Raw genomic sequence first — 21,620 nt, forward strand, 5'->3', positions numbered from 1 at the left:
GAAAACTTACATAATAAAAACAAACAAAAAACTGAAATCTAATGGTAAAGATGCAGTTAATTTTTCACAGCTGATTTTGCGGTTTTAGCTCAGAAATGATAGACCTTTTTAACAGATTTCTCAATGTAAAATCACAGTGGATTGTACAAATACAATTGAAGGTTTTCATATCCATCTACAATAAAATTTAAAGTAGATCACAGACTAATGCGATAAAACTTCTCAACATGTGCCGGCTTGAGCATCTGCAACATGTGTATACTTGATAAACCATCCCTCACGCATCTGTTTCTATCCTTTTTCTCCATGTGTGCAGCCTTGTAAATATGTTTTCCTCCTCTTTATGGTACCAGCATATATGGTGACCTAACGCCATTTGGCCATCTATCTGTTAACACAGAGGGCCTGGTGAGCGTGCGGCATGATGGGGGCCCCTGACGGCTGCTTGCAGGGGGCTGCAGGGGCCTCTTGGTGCAGCTGTCCCACTCCGTAGTAACACAAGACCTTATTAGAGTCCATTAGAGCACTCTGAAACTAATAAGAGATTGTCAAATACATCCAAACATTCACACAATTCACAGAGATGCAGGAAGCGAATGGAGGGTGACAGCGAAGTGGGAGGGGTGAAGGCTTGTGTGTGCGTGTGCATGTGTGTTTGTGTTGATGGGAGTCCAGCATATATTTCCATAACATCATTCCATTATGTCTATCAAACTTGTTCTTCTGGAACCTTTTTGAAAAAAGCCTGAACAACAGTTAGAAAAATACAACAAAAAAAATGACCGATTATGTACTTTGTCTAGCTACTAAAAAATATATTAATTCTATATACATTTTATTCCTGGTCTCTTATTTATTATATTGTTTTTTTCTGACTTTATCCAGCCATGCTGACTAAAATTATCCTTGCATCTGGGCGATGTGAAAATGCTTGTCTGGAGTCCAGCGTTCCAGAAAAAGAGCGTCCCCTGGCCCTGACAGCAGGGGCTTGACCTAGTAGACTGCCTTTGATCTTTAATTAACACCGGGCATGTCTCTGGAGAGAAAAGCACTGATGAACAAGGAACCATTTGGGACAAGCTACAAAAGCTGAGAATGCAAAATGGAATATTCTTTGCTGTAATCCTCAGTATTGTTTCTGCTTTAAAGCCATTGTAGGAAGTATTTACTGTCTTTCCAAATCTAGAGACAGACATATTGCAAAAAGCTCAAGATCAGTAAGATTACGTTTTCTCAAGTCTTTTGCAGCTTCGAACAAGTTTTCTCTCACAATTGCCCTGCTTTTAGCTCCATTTCTTCCCATCAACTCTGACCAGTTTCCCTGTCCCAAATGAAAAATCCCCACAGCATAACATTGCAACTACCATTCTTCTCCCTGAGGATGGTGTAATTAGAGTTCTGTGTGGTTTGTTTCACACTCTACATAGCATGTGGCGTAAATGCCAAACAAATATGCTTAGATCACTAAACTAGGAAAGACATTGAGCTATGTGGCTGTGACCTCTACACGTTTCTTCCAGGTTTCTTGGGTATCCCCCACGGATTGTGACAAACTGCAAACAAAACTTACTTTATGGCTTTCTTTCATACATGGCTTCTTATTATCTGATCTATAAAGGCCTGATTGTGATCCACATTTAATGACAGATGGATATTTGCCACTGTTCCAGAGTGTAAAACATTTAAAATTGATAAACTATGTTCTCCCACTTCACAACTACATTCTAGTTTGTGTTGATCTGTAAGAAATTTTTCCAAGAACTACAACAGAAACCAGTTCCCTTTCAAAACATGTGTGAAGATTGTGCAACCAGCAGAACAGTCATGATGACCGGCAATGATATACAAAGATATTTTTCAACAATCTCAGTTTAACCTCCTGCCATACTTTCACCCACACCCACAATCATCACCACAGCTATTCCTTTGTAATCCACTCCAGTCTACTCCCTTTGTCTGCCCTGTCTTTGCAGTTCTAGCTAAAATCTTCCAAAGCTAATGATGTGTCAAAGAAAAGGTTACAACCAAATTACTGCCGGCTGCACCCGCCTGCTGACGGACCTGGATAACACATCGTCTACATATAGAGAGATACATGTGTACAGCTGGACGACCTATCTAGAGACACCTTGGGAGCCTTGGATTAGTTTGAAGGTTTCCCAAACAGAATGCATCCACAGTCAAATACATAATGTGCACACAAAGACCAAGTATTGCACATTAAAGCTCTTAAACTGACAGATATGAAGTGTAGAAGTCTTTACATCAATCTGTGTTTTTTCACAGCCTCTGAAAGGTCTTTGGCTTATTTAGATCAGAGAGGTTCCACACACAGGAAGAGATGAGACGTTGGACATTAAAGAATGAAAAAAATATTTTTTAAAAGTTTCTTACTTTGGCAGGTGCTGATTCTCTCCTCGTATCCTGGGTTACAGAGACACTTCCCAATAGGCACGAGCCACTCCCCCTCTGTGCTACAGTACATTCGTGGGGGTTCCTCCTCTTTTGAGTAATTGACACACAAGCCTTTGACCTCAACCAGGGACTGGGAGTCCATGGGCACAGTGTCAGGGAAGGAGGCCAAATTCTTCACAGTTTGTGGACACTTTTTAAAGTAAACTCTGACTGAGACTAAAGCCACACAGGCACCCACGTCCTGGAATGCCAGGTAGAAACCTTTCTTGCTCAAAGGGCCCACCTCCCGCACCTCAGTGTTGAGCTTCAGGATGCGATCTCCAAGGTCTGTTTGGGTAAAGCTCTCATCAGCAGCAATGGTGTCAATCTTCAGAAACTGATGCTCCCTGAAATGGCTTCCTTGGTCATCGTCTGTCTCCAGGTAGAGGAGGTTAAAGGTCTCCTTACATGTGCCAAGGACCAGTGGGATGGAGTTGCAGTCCCGCAAGGTGAACTTCAGTTCCACGTAGATCTTCTGCGCCGACTGGCGAGTGATCCAGTTGGTGCGAAGCCAGTTGTTCTGGCTGTACTCCATCACGTTGCAGACCTGGAAGGTCCTGATGGGGGTGTAGTGCTCGTCCACACCACTGATCTCCTCCCACTGCAACAAACAAAAAGAGGGAGGGGTCGAAAGGAGAAGCAGAGGGAAGCAGGAAGGAATAAAAGAACAGAAATACAGCGAATAAAGAAAGTAATGAGAAAATTAGGAAGTGAGAATGAGAGTAAAGATGGTGAAAATAGAAGAAAATAGAGGCCAAGAGTTTCATATAATGTTGAAGACAATTAGGGGTTTGGAATTAGAGGAAAAAAGAGGGAAGGAGGGGAGATAGAGAGAAAAATAGTTATCTCCACCCTGTAACCATTTAATGATGAATTATTTAGATCCAGATTCATTCTTTCTGAATACTAAACATCTAATAAACACTTAAGGGTGAAAAAAAATCACACTACCAGATCTTTTGTAAATGATTCAAATTAATTCAAAACAAACTTGCTGCCATAGCCAATTTTTCTCTATTAGGATACTGTGAAAATATCTCTAAGAAAAGCCATGAAGTGTGATGTTTCCGTCTCAGTTGCTGTAAATCTGTGTGAAGTTGCATAATTAATATTAAATATTAACAAAAATCTCATAGTGTTTTTTTTCCACCCTTACACTAACATGATCTCTTTAATTTCTCTAATAGTGAGGACTTTCAAGCTGTAGTCTTTGTTATTTGCATCACAGAACTACTTCTACTTAAAAAAGAAAACGTGCTGAATCCACTAAATGAAACAAAACGAAGCTACGAGGTATAGACAGATGTGAGTGTATACCAGGAACGTTCGTGTCTATCTTACATTTTCCCTCCACTGGGAGAAAGCAAAGAGAGGAGAGGAGAAAAAGAGAGCTGGGTCATTCCTTTTGAATTCAACACAGCGGGAAGACTCATTGATCATGGTCTTCGGCTTTGCTGTCTAGGCAAATCAACATTGAGTCACAGCAATGAGGGATGGACACCTGTAACAGTGGGCTTATTATGGTTAAGATGAGATAATGGGTGTAAATGAGGAAATGGTTTTCCTTTTTATCTTTAGTAAAATTTTAATAGAAATTTGCCTAAATATTTAGTTCCTCTGTTGAGCTCAGATATGAAAGATTTCATTAATTCACAAAGACTTGGAAAATTATTAATACTGATGTAACTTTTTCACATTTTGGTGCATTTAAGATTTTATGCAATAGACCAACATGAAGAGAAACTATTTTTATACATTAACAATTCAGAACTGTACTCTGCATGTGTATCTAATTTCCTCTTAATCATCATGTAAAACTCCATTCCACATGCATCTAAGGCTGCATGTGTTTTGGGGTTAAGTCGGATATTTCTGTCCACATTTCTTAGAAAAATGTTGCAAGTCACTGGATTCTACCTCCATTCTATCTCAACTCTATGCCTACATTTACATAATTTCAAATGGTATATCTTGCTGTATACTTACTGTACACATTCCCTGAATTTAGCTTTATCAAATGTTACATCAACTCTGAGCACTCGTATCCATATTGATATTAAAATACATACGCAGGGACTCTATTTAACCCTCCTGTTGTCCTAAAATAACATTTTGTGGATCTTTTAGTGAAACTCCCCAAAGATCCACTAACATGTAATGGATCTTTGGGGAGTTTTAACACAGTGGCAGGTCATTTTGACCCGAGGACAACAGGATGGTTAATAATTATGTAACCTCTGAAATCTATTGGTTGTACTGAACTAAAGGTGATCAGAGTAAAGAGGGTGAAATACAAAATTACAAAACTGTCTGTTAAAACAACAACAACAAAAAAAACATTGAAAACTTTGCATCCTTTTTCTTTGCACTTCATAGTTGAACGTTGTGTTGGTCACGTCTCATAAAATCACAGTAAAATACACTGACGTTTTTCAGGCAAAATAAAATAAAATTAAGGGGTATGAAGTTTTTTGGAAGGAACCGGAGACAAAAGTAAAAGCCTGAAAAAGTAAAAGCAGAAGTAGTAAAAGAGAGGGACATAATTAAAGGAAATCTCAGAGGGAGAGATTTCGTTTGTGTTTAGTCTCTCCCGTCATGGTTCCTTTGGCATCGCCTCATTCATCTGAGAGCAGTGAACGGTCCCTGAAGCTTTTACAATAACAGGGAAATGATGGGAGAATTCAAAGGAGTTAAATTTAGAGGTGAAACTAAAGTTAACATTTCACCTGACGGTACTCACAGGTTTAAATGCTCAACTATAAATACAAGCACAAAATGATGTGATGACAAGCCAAAAAGGGTTGCTGACAGACTTTAACAGAGCAGAAACCAAAGGGAGAACCAGCTTTGTCATAGTGATTACTGACTGCTGACATTGTGTTTGATAAGAAAATCTACTTGTGTGAACACACTGACAAATGTGCATGCTTAAATGTGTTTCCCCATTATCATTAAAGATTCCAGTGTTAGTTTGCATTTTTAGGTCTACGTATCTTGTTGAATTTTTTTGCAGGTTTCCAATTTTTCCAGCAATTCACAAAAATATGTTTACTATGTCAAAAAGATATTGATACTAAGTGAACAATGTAGTATATATTAATACAACTGTGCTTAATTAAAGTTTAAACAACAGTACATGAACATGTAAATATTTAAATTTTTACAAATGGATTTTTAATTTATTTTAACTCTGATTTTATCTGTTGAAGTTAAATTTGTGAATAGTTTGTTCTAGATGCATGTCACCCCTGTTAAAATATGTTGGTTCTGATTCATGAATCACTTTGTATAGCATGCAAACCTGAGTCTACATATTCACTAATATTGAAGAGAACCACTTCATATTCATGGGTATTGCAAAACGTTGCTTTAAATAGATTTTCACTAATTATGGTCATTTAATAAATCAATATTTCAGCTGAAGGAAGACATGGCTGTCCTAGCTGATTATTTTGATAAAAATCAAAGAAATTCTAAGATAACTGCATGAATCAAACCATAACTTCTTCCATAGTTACTAACTTCAAGACTTTACAATTTGCAAACATGATCAAATTTGTTTGAAACTGCCTCCACAAAAGAGAAAGATTCATGATGAGTTAAATTTGACCACTACTTTGAGGCAATTATCTTGTTCTGCTACATTCAGAGCATCTGTTTTTCTGTTTGAAATGCTCCCTGGATTTTCTACTCTATCTTCCTCTGCATGTGTGCATTTGTAAAGCATCACAACTGTGTGCTGAGTCTACAGCTTTGACCTCAAGACCACATAAAGGACTTCATTTTGACAGCATACTCTGACATTTCACTTCACTTTGCATGGCTTCATGCATCAGTCCCACATTTTAAGACAGTCTACATTTCAATATGTTCATTGTGAAATATCCAAGCGAGTTCAGACTGATACATGGACTTTCTCCTTTAAACTTTCTCCTATTCTGATTCACAAATGTTTGCAGAAGCCTTTAAAACTTGTAAGATATTATTGCAATATATTTATGACATAAAAAATAAATGCTATATTTTGTTTTCTAATATTTTTCAAGGGTAAATTGTGTTCCACACGCTTGTAGCTATATGAACATTTCTATAAAAGTTTTCAAGCTGAATGTTCTCTAACTGTGTGAATCACTCATCAATATATTTAGAAAACTAAATATGGATTATTTGCTAATCAGGAAAAAGAAAGCCATCATCTTATATTTCTTCAGCACAACTCTCCTCCTTGTTGTGCTCTAATTGATATATAACAACATAGTGACCCTACACTAGTCTCAATGACCTCTGACCCTGACCCTTCATGGTCACAGCTGAGGCACAGGTTGGTGTGATGCTGGCCTGGGTTCTCTGATCTGTGCTGTAGGTGAAACAGCAAAACGGACAGTAATGAAATGTGGTAATTTGAGCTGATCAACACATAGCTATGGCAACAGGACCTCCTCAAAAGCACCTAGTCAGCATCTAACTCACCTAGTTCAAAGATGTTAGGGTCTTTGGTAATTAAAGGGGAGCTGTATAGGGTGACAAAGCACTTAGACATAACAGTGATTGACAGATTTTGGAGGAAGTAATATAGATCAACACCTGCTGGGAATCTAAAACATCTTTTTTCAGAATTAACTTCATTATTGAAACATATTCTACACTGGTGCTTTCAGATCTGAGTTTAGAATGTATTTTGATTAAATTGGCCGTGAACCAACATAGTATTGGGTTTGAGGATGATCTGACAAAGGGTGTTCTTTTTATGGCTTAGGGTTAAAAAAGAGCTTGAGTCATGCATGCATTTGGCAGCTCCATCAAAGACACAGCCTTGGCTCCAATGCAAGATTTGCGCAATCATATATGATATCACTAGTTCAGAAAACATAACCTGATGTGCCAGATGGTCTGCTTCACGGAACCATCTGGAAAGTTCTTCTGGAGTTTTAACTATGCTCAGAAAAAACAGAATTGTAATTATTAGTAAAACAAACAATGTTGCCTGACTAAAGTATCAACTGCTCTTAAAAGGTAAAATATTTAATATAGGTCTGCACCTAAGAACGACAGCAGGGCACCTGCGTGACTTTTCATTAGCCAAGCCTTGAGACCTTTCTGTGGATGACTCTTAATTTGGTGAGCCTAGTTAATGTCTCTAGTTTTTAAAGAAAATGAAACAAATTGCTATGGGATGCTAAATTTATAGGAGCTCTCTAAATGTTTGTGTTAAAACAGTTTTTGAAGTATTAATATAAGTATTATCATGCTATTATTTTTATTTATTTATTGTAGATTGACTATTTTCCAAAGGCAACACATCTCTTTACTTTAGCAATAATGATAATTAAATTAAATTAAATATGGACATTCAAATGGCCACACTTCTAAATATTGAATTTACAGAAACCGCCTAGTCCAGATTGGCTCTTTTATTTTTGACATGGACGACAGTTGTTTACAGTGCAGGCAATTTGAAGGGAAAAAAAGGGTAATTTTTCATCTGATCTGACTAGAGCATCCTTTTTCCACAAGTTTTATGGGTAACCTAAGTGTGGCAAACTGCAACAAAAGATTTGTTGCAGCTCCTCCACACCAACTTGCCCATCCTGCTTTATTAGGTAGTTGACTTTGTCTTAGTATGCATGCAGTTGTTGCACAAATAATAATGTATTGAACCAACATGTTGTTGGCTACATATTTTTCAATGAAATTAATTTTAATTTAAGGACAGCCCTTTTGCTGCAACCTGTTTATGAAGAGGAAGAGCTATTGTTGATCTGGCAGGCTTTACTGTTGAGATGGTCACAAATTCATTTGCTATAGTGTCATTTTTTTTTGTTGGTTTAAAACTCACATTATCCAATTTCAGATCTAAACTGAAGTCTACAGCTGACTCTTTCCATTTTGAATCTAAGATATAGAACACAGAAGATGTTAACTTTTCTTACTTGTGACTCTATGCAATAAAATTATGAAAACAATGTGAATCCCAGAGAATCCTCTGATTTAATACTCCCCTTATGCCCTATCAAGTGAAGCTCCTCAAATGTAAAAGCACATTTATACGCCGCACTGCATGTGTGAAAGTAGCTACCTAAATTTGTTTAAAATTAATTAATATTGGTAGCCATGAATGAAGATTTGAAATACTGCAGCAATAAGCCAAGTTCCTGGCAAAGACAGCCACGTTGTATCCCCCGTTGCTTTGAAGACTGTACTTCACTTTGTATGTACCCATTAATTCTATTCTGCATGCAGAGCCGGTGTCTGGGGTGTTGGTTTGTTGCTGAAGAATGCTTTCAAAGCATGCGAGAATGTAATCTTTAACAGTCTTTAGTGATGGGTTAAGCCCCCCGGACACTGCAAAGCAATCAGCCTGCCTCCCAGACAGATAACAGTATATCTGGATCAAACACACTCAAACACACAGACGCACAGCCATCAGTCCATTCGGTGGCTCCCGAGTGAACATCCTGGGGAGGCTAAGCTCTTAATTTGTTCTGACCAGAGCACGTTGCGTCTCCGTAGGCCAATAGTTGAAGCCTCTCTATCAGTGTGAATGAGTTTGTATCTGCGTGTATGTGTGAGGGAGGTAGAAAGGGTTCTCTACCATAGCCACACATTTGGAGAAATCATTTCTGAGCAGCGGTCTCCGAGGGGCATGCTGCTTATCAGAGCGAAGTCAGTGGATGACGTGAGTAATTACAGATGATTCACCTTGAGGACCTGATCATCAGCAATATTTATCTGTGTCTGTGTCCCTGACTTTCTCCCTTCTGAGCTTTTCCTGCTTTCTTCACAGCCTTCCATTCATCCTCCTTACTCATCTTTTTGACCTCCCTGTCACTCATTTCTCTTCCATTCTCAAAAATGAAGGTTCTCTGGTCAGATGGGACAGGCAGCATCATGCTGTGGGAAGTCTTTCTCATGAAAGGAGAAAGGGTTTTATTCTAATAAGATGAAAATTGAAGTTTTTAATCCAGCATACAAAGTGCTATATAAGATGGAAAACTCACACTGGACATCTCCCTCAACAAGGATATCTAGTGCGTATCATGGCAGTGGCAAATACTTTACTACATAAGCCTGATTTTTACCAACATTTATCTTTCTACATCTGTCATTTTCTCCTTCTCTCACTTTTCTCTGCATTTTCAACACCCCTCCATGTATTCTTTCTCCTCATCTTTTCAACCCTTGGCTAATTCCCTGCTCATTCTGCTTGGAAAGGTTCTCCGTAGGGAATCACATCAACGGTCATTCTCACAGCACTTTTACAAATCGGATAACCACAAACTTCTTATCTAAAACTAGTTCAAAGAACAAAATCTGAAATAAAACAGACATTTCTCTGCAAACTGCATAACCTCTGTCACACATTCAAATGGCCAGGGATGTATCAAGTACCCGTATCAGTGCACATTTTCCTAGTTGCTCACACGCAAAGAACTTTAGCCAGCAGAACATCCATCTCTTCCGTCATTTAGTCTCAAAGTTGCAATTGTGTAGACTGCAATCGTCTGTAGACCAAATGGATTTTAAAGTGCATGCCGTTTTTTCTGCGATTTTTTTTTTTTTTTTTTTTTTTCATTGCGGTTGATCCACATTGGAGAAGCTCGGCATACTTCGACAGTGCCAGCGCTGTATACGGCCGAAGGAAACTAGGTTTGGCAGTCCAATGGAACAAATGACGGGATTACCTTAAGCTACTGCCAAAGAGTAATTCTAACACTTAATAAAGGAAAAACAGGGAATTGTGCATGTGTGTGTGTGAGAGAGGGGGAAAGTTTGTGTGAGTCTGTGTGAGAGAGAGTAAAAGAGAAGTGGGGGTGGTGGGTGACAAGAGGCCAGCCCAGAGGCGCAGGAGTCTAACTAGTTAGACAAATAAACACTGAACAAGAGCCCACTGGAGGGCTTTGGTGGAGAAAGACAGACTCGCAGATGATAAAGGCTGCATTTTCTTTTTTATTTTGCAGCTTTTCTGAGAACTTATTTACATAAATTGTTGTACTATTTACAAAAATGTAATATGTTTTGAATTTAGGAGGAAAAAAGGACAGTTTGAGATTTTTCAACACATGTTCGAGCTGCAGAATGAGCCATATGCTATGTAAACTGTATTTTACTCTAATTCAAGCATAAACCAGAACTCAAATTTTCAAGGGGTGACAATGCATGTAAAAAAATTTTGAACCACACAGAATTCTGAAAGTCTTTTAGTAAATAAGATTGTGGTTACTATTTTGTGGATGTTGCATTTAAATTAACCAAATTATTAAGAAAACATTTTATCTCTTCTCCTAACTGATTGGAAGTACCTTACATTGGTGTCCATATATATATATATTTTTTTATTATTATTTTATTAGGAGTAGATTAAGAATAAGCAATACTCGTTCAATTCACAATAAAAAACAAACTTTTTTAAATGGTAAAAACTTATGAATAATGACTTTTGAAGACATTTTGCTTTAAATGATGTGCTAAACCTTTTCCTACAAATACAAATGTGATGAAAGAAAATAAACTTTTGATATAAAAATAGAAAATGCTGTTGTTTGTAGTAACTCAAATAATGTTCAACAAATGAGACTGCTAAGTTTGCATGCATTGTATAAACACAGTCAATGTTGTTCTTGTAATATTTTATTAGAGGTAGTCAATTTTATATCTCCTCTTACGAGGATCATTTGGGGCCAAGAACCTGAAGCCCGTTAATGCCTTAATCTCTCTTTAAACACACACATATTCAAATGCACAAGCGAGAGCTCATGGATACCGTACAGTTTCCCTTAAGTATCTCAACCATATGGCACACTGAATACTTAACCTTAGACCTGCAGGATGAAAAACAGGCAAAAACGTCTGAGAAAGTGGGTTAATCTACACTTGATTCTGTTGTTCAATAAGAGGATCAATGGAATCTAAACATCATAATTTTTTGTGGTTTAAGTCTTCATGCAATTCAGGCATGATTAAAGTGGTGAAGGTAAAATACTTAAAGATACTCACCCCATGTGATGGGTAGGAAATCCATCCCAGTTCCCCTTGGCTTGCTTTAGAGTCTAACAGGTTAACTGTGGTAAGAGAAAAAGGAAAAACAGACAGCATATGAGTGACCAGTTCTTGTTAGCCCCAATTAGCCTTCATTTAATCCCAAAGGAGAAATCTCCAACCTCAAGGACTGATTATTTACTCAGCTGCCACACACTGTGACTCACACGATGGCATTAAATGCCTCCATGGCTAACTTTGTGAAGACAGTGATTCAAATAAAGACTCTCTGTTTCTGTTTTAAACCTTTCTTGTAACCTAACCTACAAGCCAGGTTAGGTTTCTAACCTGGCTTGTAGCTTAACACTACAATCAGACCTAAACTAATTTAGATTTCAACAATCTAAAATAGTTTAGATTGTTCCTTATAATGCATAAGGAACAACATCCTCATTGTTGGTCCTTACGCATTATAGCAGCTTGCAAAAGTGGTCATACCTGTTAAACTATTTCTGCTTTCTGATATGTGACCAAAAATCACAAACTTTAAAGTATTTTATTTTATGTCAGTGACTAATTCATGTGAAGTGGAAAGCTTTCAAAATCTTTTACAAATCTCGTGTTCCTTAATAAAATATAACAGTGGTGAGAAGAAAGTCACTGTTGAACGAGAATGATAAGTGATGTTATATTGATAAGACAGTATGATGCTGTTGAATATTTTTTTTTTTCAGTAGCAAAAGCTGGTTGAACAGAGTTGACTGGAAGCTGGAAGAAGCTGTGTCAATTCAATCCAACATCTGAAAATAGAAAGATGATAGGACGAGATCAAACTGAACTTTTTGCCTTACATGCATGATGTTCTAACATTTTTTCAACACATCAACCCCACAGAAAAAAAAAAAAAAGGGGGAAGCTGCTTCAACCCTGCAGAATGTTTCAGGATACTGACAGAGCTACTGAGATGTTAAGATTGTTTAAGCTTATGTTTAGTAACTATTAGGTTCTAGCTTAATGATCTCGACTGTTTGATGGTAAGCCTTAGTAAAAGGTTTGCATGAAATAATGAAATCATGCATCTCTGAGCATAAGACTTTGAAAATTCAGCATCACTACTCAGATATGCTTCTGTCTCAGTGGAGTTTAAGCCAATGGATACGTTTTACAACTAAAATAACCCTCCTTTTTCCATCTAAGGCAAATGCTGCATTTTAGTTTGTATTAGCTGAATATGTTTTCTCATCTGTGAAAGAGGTTTATATTGCCTGGAAAACTACAAACACCCTGCATAAGACACTGATGAACACAGAAAGCATATCTTTCCTTGCAGGTTTGAAGGTGGTGAACAAAAAATACGGCCAGGATTTCAAAAAGCCAAGAGACAAGCTTAGTTTCAAAGAGTCGTGCTTTTGACCCAATCAAGCACCAGCCTACCTTGCTACACACTCATTCATGGTGACAGAAGTGTAACCAGGTAAAGCAAAAGTGCTTCAAATCAAAATTTAAATGCATCACCACTTTCAGAGGTAGTCCAAAATTCCATTGGCCACACTATGAACAAAATATGAATCCATTTAGAAAGAATGGAAATGTAGCCTGTATGCGTGCGTGTGCGTGTGTGTGTGTAGGGGAGTCTGCCTGCTCAAGAAGCTACTGTCAAGAAGCTGCTGTTTTTTTTAAACTGGCATACAACAGCAGATAGAGTAAATCTAAGTCTAATAGAGGATATATGACATGGGACAAATAAGACAAGGAGCTCAGTGGTGCTATGATGCAAGCTGGGACACTGGAAAACAGTTTTCTGTGGTGAGCTGAAGTCATACCCTTGTCAGTGGAGTAGAGAAACAGAGTTTTATTTTATTTTATAAATTCTGCAGTGCTGATAGAAATTCTATGACCAGCAGTGCAGGTAAATAGTACAATTGGAAAGTGTCATTCCTGCTGACGGATATGTTGAACAAATTAACTCTGACATACAATGTATTCCTTGAGCTTTGAATTGAATTGGAGCACTTTCTGTTGTTGTATTCTCGCAGAGTGAAAGCTTGCTCTTGAAGCAGGCTGTCAGTATGGATCACACAGAAAGAAGAATATTGAGACAGCTTATTTGCTAAACATAAGCCTTACTTCAGCAGGCAAACTGTCACAAGCAGAAACACAAACTTGAGATGCAAATCAAACATCCAAGTGTTGAACATCCAGCCATGAAGGAAAATTAATCCCACAAAGCACGGCATCAACCCACTTTGAGATTCAACAGGAAGAGGAGGAGTTTTATGAAGAAAACTGTGCGGTCAAGGTCTATGGTACACTTTTGTAAAGATCTATGATACCTTGTCCAGTTGTTCCCAGTTCCCCAAAATTGCCATTGATAACCCAATGCTAGCTGTCTCCTTCAAGAGAGAGGAGCCAATTCAGCTCCACTCCTGAGCTCAGAATCACATCTACGCTGAGTTTGATGCAAAAGAAAAACTAATTTTATAAGAATTCATTACACAAAGAATGTGTTTAATGAATCCGTTGCCAGGCAAAAGCCACAGATCACCGTTTGATGCTGCTGGAGAGTCATGCCAGTCTGACGCTGAGCTGAAAACACCACGTCGTGAATCGGTAGTACAACATGCTGCAGCTACTGGCCAATATTTTTCAACATTTATTTCAAAAAGGTTTCCTCATTTGTTCAGAAGCACAGCTGAGTACCTCATTTGAATCCGCAAGTGTCCTGCAGAACTGTAAGCTGTAACTCAGTTTGCCATTTTTTGGTTGAGAAAATGCTCATTATTTTAATGTTTTTATTAGTGAGCTAAAAGACTTTCCAAAGTAGCTTTCTTTTCTTCTAAAGCCACAAAAGACCACAAAGTAAAGCAAAAATAATCCCTGAAAGGTTACTCTTCCAATAAAACTGACTCATCTCTATAGTTCATTTCCTTCCAAAAGGAAAGTGATTTAGATCCCAGCACGTACAAACAAGTAACTTGCACACACCCATAGCAGAGTGAAGCAGCAGTGCAACTCGACCCTACAGCTGTGACCTCAAGCACTGCAAACGCATACTCCCTGGATCCTCCTGGTCAAACTAGCATTCCGAATCCAGTGATGACTCTTTTCCAAATGTTATCCCAGGAAAGCTGGCAACAATCTAATATGGACTAATATAACAATTTTCTTTATAAATAATCGCAGATGTGGCGACAAAGAGAAACACAGAGACGTATCTTCTTCTGGATTTTCAGAGCTTCTAAGTCGAGCCACAGCAATGCAGCAGCACTCAGGCAGTTGAGTGGCAGAATACACATTACTATTAGAGTCTAATGAAGCTATCTGTTCATGTCAGATAATAGCAGCTCCGCATCCAGGCCCATTGCTTCCAATTTACATTTCTCAACAAGCCAAGCCCACATCTCAAATTGAGCTGAGCGAAGGAATTTGAGTGCAGAAAATTAGACAGCTCTCATATCGCAGGAAGGGAAAAAGGGCCCTTCAGCTGTACTTGGCTTGAGGAACCAGCACCGATGCATATACAAATAAACATGAATAAATTTTCCCATCAAGGAAACAATGGGAATACACAAATAGAGATGCACAGATACCGACTACAAAAGTACAATAAAAATACAAATAGATAAAATGATGCACACAGCTGCATCGTTGTTGTGCTATTGTGGGTGTGCCCTGCGTTGCTGTGTCAGTCAGTTAGAGTCTGTTCAACAAAAATGAATGAAAGTGAGATATTTCTGATGTTGTTTGATTTACTTAAATGTCTGAGTCAAATGAAGTTGAAAGGATTTAAATATTAATATATATTTCATGAGGTGAATTTGAATGGAAACACTCATATTTTATACATTTTTCTCACTCAAAATTCTGTATTTGAAGCTCTTTTCGGGGAACCCAAATCTTACTGGAAATAATATATGCACTCACTACCCGTCCGCCTCCATGAGGGGTGGTATGGAGGCAATCAACTTGTGGCTCTGATGTGATGTTAAGAAAGCCCAGATTGTTTTAATAGTGACTTTCAAATCATCTCACCTCCTCTGTACTGCTGGTTCTGGTATCTCATATCTTCCTCTTCACAAAACTTAACAGATTAAGGATTTAGGTGAAATTCATTCAGGCCATTCAAATAAAGCTACACCATAGTTCTTTAAGCCGATGTCCAAACTTTAACAGTGCCATCACGTGTCAAGTACTTCTAAAAAATAAATATCTGAAATCAACGTTGGTCAGCATAGGTACTCAGGAAATGCTTCAAAATGTTCTGGTTGGTAGCTGAGCTTACTTTAGACTTGATACAACCAACATAGTAGATTATGTTCCTCCACCAATAATTATTAACGCCACAACTCTTCACAGTTTTAAAATTGTTTTAAGACTGTGGTTATTCCTGTCCCTTGTGCACATTTTTCTGCTCCACTTCTTTCTTCCATTCAACTTTTTATTGACGTGTTTTGGTGCAGCTACCTGTGATTCTTTAGGACTAACTCTCAAGTCAGTGGTCTTTCGTATGATTGTGCAGGCCAGAATTTCTTTTTAAAAAAATGTGTCATTCTTATTTCTCTTACTTATATACTATTACTGTTTTCCTAATAAACATGATTTTTGGGCTTCATCACAAATTTAAACACACCACTATGCGTAACATGTCAAACACATGAGTTTCACTGCTTGAATTTGTTAATAAACGTAACATTGAGAAATATTCAAACACACCACAATGTACATGTAAATGTGAGCGTATATTGTTACCATTGGCAACCAGGTACCAGATAAAGTTCAAAATGTATAAGGCACATGTCGTATGCCCTCGTTTGCAGTTGTGCCCAGAGCTACATATGCATAAATTTTGCCACAAGATTTCTGCTATTACTGCGCATGAACCCTCAAACTAACACAAAATAAGACTGTACACAAAGATTTTCTGACAGTCTTTATGTTTTCTCTCTTCCACACACACACACGCGGACCCACAGAGTCAGTTAGCAAGCTAACGTCAGCCAAGAATATGGCCCCTGCCCCATCAGGGAATGCTTCTAAACGGGAGTATTAATAGCAAACTCAGCCAGCCTGTCTGAGAGGGAGCAAAACATCAGAGGTGGAAACAGGTGAATCAATATATATAAAGCAAACCAAGACCACCGTCTAAAACCCACAATGTGTAAGCTGAACCTGATAAATGAAGGCAGTCAATGACAATAGATATATGATGATTGTGCATGCTGTATAATCATATATCTGGTATTGCCCAGCGTAGCATATGTTGAGCAGGGGAGCACAGCCATGAAAAGGGGGAAAGGAAGTGCTCATTTTGATGTCTGTGTTCTCATAATTTACAGCTGCTGATTTTTCCAGCACACATTTTAATTTGAGCTTCCCCTGCAACTAGTGCACAGCTGATGAACATGTAGAGGCAGACTTTTGGGATCAAGATGTTGATCAGGCACATAGATTGGAGTAGAATAGAATAGAATAGAATAGAATAGAATAGAATAGAATAGAATAGAATAGAATAGAATAGAGTGTTTCTGTGTAGGATGCCTCTGTGCATGTGAGAGCTGGCAGGCCGCACTGCAGGCAAAGCAAGGCGACTTGTGTCTGTGTTAAAGGGTGAAGTGTTCACCTCCCATTATGAATTATTCAAGAGCAAAGTCGCTCTGTCTGATGTTGTTGCTACTTGCCCAGCCCCTCTGTCCCCATTCTTTCTTTATTTCATATTCTTTCTTTATATCTTTCTCTCTCTTTCTTTCTTTCTCTGATTCCATCAGTTTTCACACTATACCTTATATTTTAGCCTTACAGTAAAAACAAAAACACTAGCACTGCCATAAGTATGTTCCTCTGCATACTGTGTACAGCATGGGGACATGTAGTTTCTACAAAATCGTTAAGTTTCACTCTAAACTAGTTGAAATCATGTTAAAGTGACGTTGCCAGTCTTCCTCATTTGGTGAGCAAACAATGGCTTACAGCACATACAGAGAAGCTGGGATTTATTTATTTATATATATTTTTTTATTATTATTATTTTGTGAGTGCACTAAAATGTCTTGCGGTTCTGAAAGGTACCATAGCTCACAAACGTTCATGTGTCCCAGAGGGACCACAGCTCTGGGCTCTTCGGGGCGAGCAGCTAAAAATACCCGCGGCCTCCAGGCGTCCCGCAGCGGGCCTGTACCTCACACCACCTGAGAGGACAAGCTGCGCCAATTCACAACTTTTTTTTTCTTCCATCAGTGATGAAAGAAAGAACCGCGACAATCAAATGTAGCCTACAACTTACATTGTCGAAAAATAGATAAATAAATACCCTACAACTACGTCGAAAGGTTTCGACGAGATCGTCGTGACCTACTAAAGGCCACACGAGTCCATGAAACAATAAAAGAAAAAGTAAGAAACGGTCGAGGCATAGCGGGACATGGGGAACGAAATGAGAAAAACCTTACATTTACTCTCAATGAGGAAGAACTAAATAAATAGAAAAGGTTTCATTCTCGTTTGCGTAACCTGTGATTACATGTGGCTTCCTGCATAAACATTTGTATTTAATTTGGAAGAAATGCTGCAACACTCATAAAATCTGCAAAAAAAAAAGAAAAGAAAAAAAAGAAAAAATTGGCATTTTCTTAAAAAAAGGAAAAAAGAAAAGGTCCATCCCTTGTAGACCTTTTTGTAAATTATTCTCTACCAGCTAAATTGCTCAGTGACTGAAAGATCCCGAAATATTGCTGTATAGAAGGCATATTCAAATGAATATCCAATATACTCCAGGCAAGATATGTAATTACCAGAGGCGTCGACTAATAACTAACTGACCAAATATATAAATGAACAAAAACACCTACTCACCGAGGCACATGTAACAATAGAAAAGAAGAAATAAAAACTTTCTTTTGTGATATGGCAAAAGTTAAATTTTAGAATTTCTTCATCAGATAATTCAAAGTATTTATAAACAAGATTTATATTTAGTTCTGTGTTTGATTTATAAAAACTGCGCTATAGGAGCACTTTCCACTTATATACTATATGGACACACCTATAAGTAAGGTAAAGCAGCTTGTAGTGGTTTTGTAGTGACTTTGGAACATGAGTATGGTGATTAATAATGTTAGATCAATGCTTATCGTGTGCTTTATAAATCAATGGTCTGCGTTCATCAGCTCTGTTACGTGTTTTCGATCGTTGGGCAGTAGCCAGATCCGTCCTAATGATGGACGCTGTTTTATATTTTGCAGTGCATTTTCACTCTTGCGAGCTGCTTCTCGTGTTGAAAATATGTTTTCACCTAGATAAGCTCCTGATATCTGCATGTATTTCTGTAAGGACGGAGCAGCTCCACGCTGACGCTCCCTGGCAGATCTATGAGATAGAAAACTGTTAATTGACTTAATTGCCTAATTTCTGGCATGTTTCGCTTTTAACTAGCCACACTCTAAAGGAGTTGGTTTTGATGGGTTTGTGTGTATGCCTTTTTCACGATTGCCGAAAGCTAAAAGTGTCTTCTCAGGAAAAAATAACTAAATAAATAAATAAATAACACAAGCAGACACACACACCTAAACAAACACACACACACACACACACTCCACTGTTATATATTTTTCTTATATTTTGTGGAGCGTTAACTCTTTCCGTTTCACTAACGTACGTCAGCAATATATCTCATTCACACATTTCAGTACTGATATCTTGTACCATTGAATAAAGTTCCGCGCGCGGAGTCTGAGCTGTTTGCTGTAGGTCTGCGTAAGCGTTTGGTTTTTATTCCATTTTGTCACGCAGCATATTCTCCTAACTCACGCCGTCAAGGAGCGACCATAAATTACATCTAATGCTCTCTCCTCTCCTGCACTGCTTTATATAAACGAACCAGAGTCCGATCGCCCCTGACTGCAGGGGCTAAAGCAGACAACTTTCTTCTGTATTTTCTTTAAAAAATATAAATAAATAAATAAAGAAAGAAAGAAAGAAAAAAAAAGTTAAATGATATCGTTCAACAAGCATTTCAAAGCGTTCAAAACCGAAATCAGTTTCAGCTAGATTTATCTGTCTTACAAATTAACCTCGGAGTACATAAAGGACACTTTGCCCAACACTGGAAAAGTACATTTTCAAGTTCATTCACTTGGGAAGTCTCAAATAGGGAGACCACTGTGTGGCCTAAAACTTGAGAGTTTCCAGAGAACAGAAAAATAAAACATAATTTGTTTTAATATATCATGTCTCCAGATATGATTTGCATATCTAATATATTTGCTTTTTTTGTTGTTTTTGATCAACCACTTTCCTAGAAAAGATTAAGCTTTCTGCACTCCTTTGAAATATTGGTGAGTTTGTGTCCGACTAACCAAACAAAGAGGTATAAATACAGTGCCTAATTACTGTATTTACAAACTCTTAACCAACTATATTATACATTATTCTGTTTAGATTGCTTTCCGACTTTAATAGTGTTCCGAGATGAGCATCTTCAACACTCCTCTGACTTTAGCTTCTCTGCTCGGCACTAACTGATAGACATCGGACAAAATTATAGCATTTGTTACACAGTTTTTAGAATTTCATAAAACTTGTCAATAAAGTAAAAATTCAGCAAGTTATCGTTTTTAAAGTCTTTATTTTTGCTTATCCTTTTACAGATATGGGGAAGTGACAGTGTAGACTAATAGGACCCGTCTCATAACGGGCGAAAAAGTCTCCTTAACTTTCACAGGGAACACAACTGACTATTAACGAGTTTGATGAGAAGGTAAAATTTATGTGAACATTTAAATTGTTGCAAAGCCTTTTACCTGTAATAATGTGCACGTTCACAGTGGCTTGCAAGTATATTTTGGGGTCAAAATATGCGTTTTCTTTCTTTCTTTCTATCTTTTTTTTTTCCAGGAACAATCCTGTGCGTTTTTACGCGCACTGCGACTGTGCTCATCCTCCACTTATTGTCCTAAAATGAAGTTCGGCTCACAGTTACCCTGTAACTGGGGCGTTTACCCCAAACGGATTAGTGGGTAGGCAGTAACCGACAGTTAGACATGAAGAGTTCCCTTGTATCTCCGTAACAACTCCCAAGGTGCACATTGAGAGCTCTTTCAAAACTGACCTTCAATTCATGTAGATTTAAATAACTAACAGTCTCAAAACTGCCTTTCACGCCCCCTTCTCGAGATCTATGTTCAGTTTGAACGTCCGTAGACAGTTTGCTAGTTAAATGACGTTTTGTGTCTGTTGATGCCACACTGTCACATCCGTGCGCTTTGGATCATCTTCCCATTGTTGTCGCAGTTATTTGAACAGTGATCCGCGACGGGCGCATGGCATGCTGAGATCAGTGCCGAGTGAAGCGCACCATTTAAACACACACGCACGCACCCACACGCCCTCTCTCCCTCTCTCTCACACACACACGCCGTCAGAGACTGACTGACACACACAGAGTAGCGAGCGCTCACGTTGATTCAAATGTCCGCAGAGTTGCCTTACCTTCATTGGGGGGGTAGATGATGAAGAAAGCAGGGACAACGCAGGAGATTAGAAGGTGTAAAATGAAAAGAAGTGATCGCGGATTGCAATCCATGGCGGCGGATCAGAGGTACAGAACTCCATGAAGCCACTGACTGGTCTGGGAACGTCTTCTCTCCACACAGCTTTCCCCCCCTCTCTCCTGCTCGGTCTCTCTTCAGCAAGAGCCGTTTTCCGCTGGGTCCTACAGAGTCATCCCAACAGCAAAACACAGCGCTCAAGTTCATCACAGGTCAAGCAGAAACTGAAGTCTTGCAGGAACGTTTCTAGTTCCAGATTTTATTTTACATTTTACCTTTATTTTGCATATTATTGTTTAGAAAAATAAATAAATAAATGTTTGAATCGACCTAATAAGAAATACGACCTGGGATTCAGGGACGAGCTAAAAAAAAAATGGAGTGACATTGGGACTGCATGATGCTGTTTTGTTTTACTGTAGCAACAATTTGGTAAGATTACTGAAATATTTAGTAATTCTAACTATGCATTTATGTTATATTATAGCTCAATGAGGTTAAGAAGGTTAATGGACAGCTAAAGCTGTAATATTTTGTGACAAGTGAGAACAAAAGTCAGAGGTGGACTGCAGAGAATTATAAGAAAGGCATCTCTCTAAAAATGCAATGTTCAGTCCTATGTATCACTTAGAAGATAATTCTAATAAT

The 21,620-nt window shown here is 38.2% G+C and overlaps 1 protein-coding gene across 5 annotated transcripts in view; it reads right to left on the reverse strand.

Moving 5' to 3' along the window:
• epha3 (eph receptor A3) overlaps positions 1 to 21,114 on the reverse strand; it is a 107,306-nt gene extending 86,192 nt beyond the window's left edge. For 3 of the 5 annotated variants that reach the window (XM_044130804.1, XM_044130803.1, XM_044130808.1), the window contains exons 1-4: positions 20,914 to 21,077; positions 11,449 to 11,513; positions 3,796 to 3,807; positions 2,395 to 3,055 (exon numbers count right to left, since the gene is read on the reverse strand). In XM_044130804.1, the coding sequence (XP_043986739.1) occupies positions 2,395 to 3,055; positions 3,796 to 3,807; positions 11,449 to 11,513; positions 20,914 to 21,007 (832 nt within the window). In that variant the 5' untranslated portion in view covers positions 21,008 to 21,077. Of the gene's footprint in view, positions 1 to 2,394; positions 3,056 to 3,795; positions 3,808 to 11,448; positions 11,514 to 20,913 lie in introns of all 5 variants that reach the window. The other 2 variants (XM_044130807.1, XM_044130805.1) reach the window with 2 other exon arrangements.
• Between the last annotated feature and the right edge of the window lie 506 nt (positions 21,115 to 21,620).

The sequence above is a fragment of the Gambusia affinis genome, linkage group LG11 (genome assembly GCF_019740435.1).
Source record: "Gambusia affinis linkage group LG11, SWU_Gaff_1.0, whole genome shotgun sequence".
Lineage (NCBI taxonomy): Eukaryota > Metazoa > Chordata > Actinopteri > Cyprinodontiformes > Poeciliidae > Gambusia > Gambusia affinis.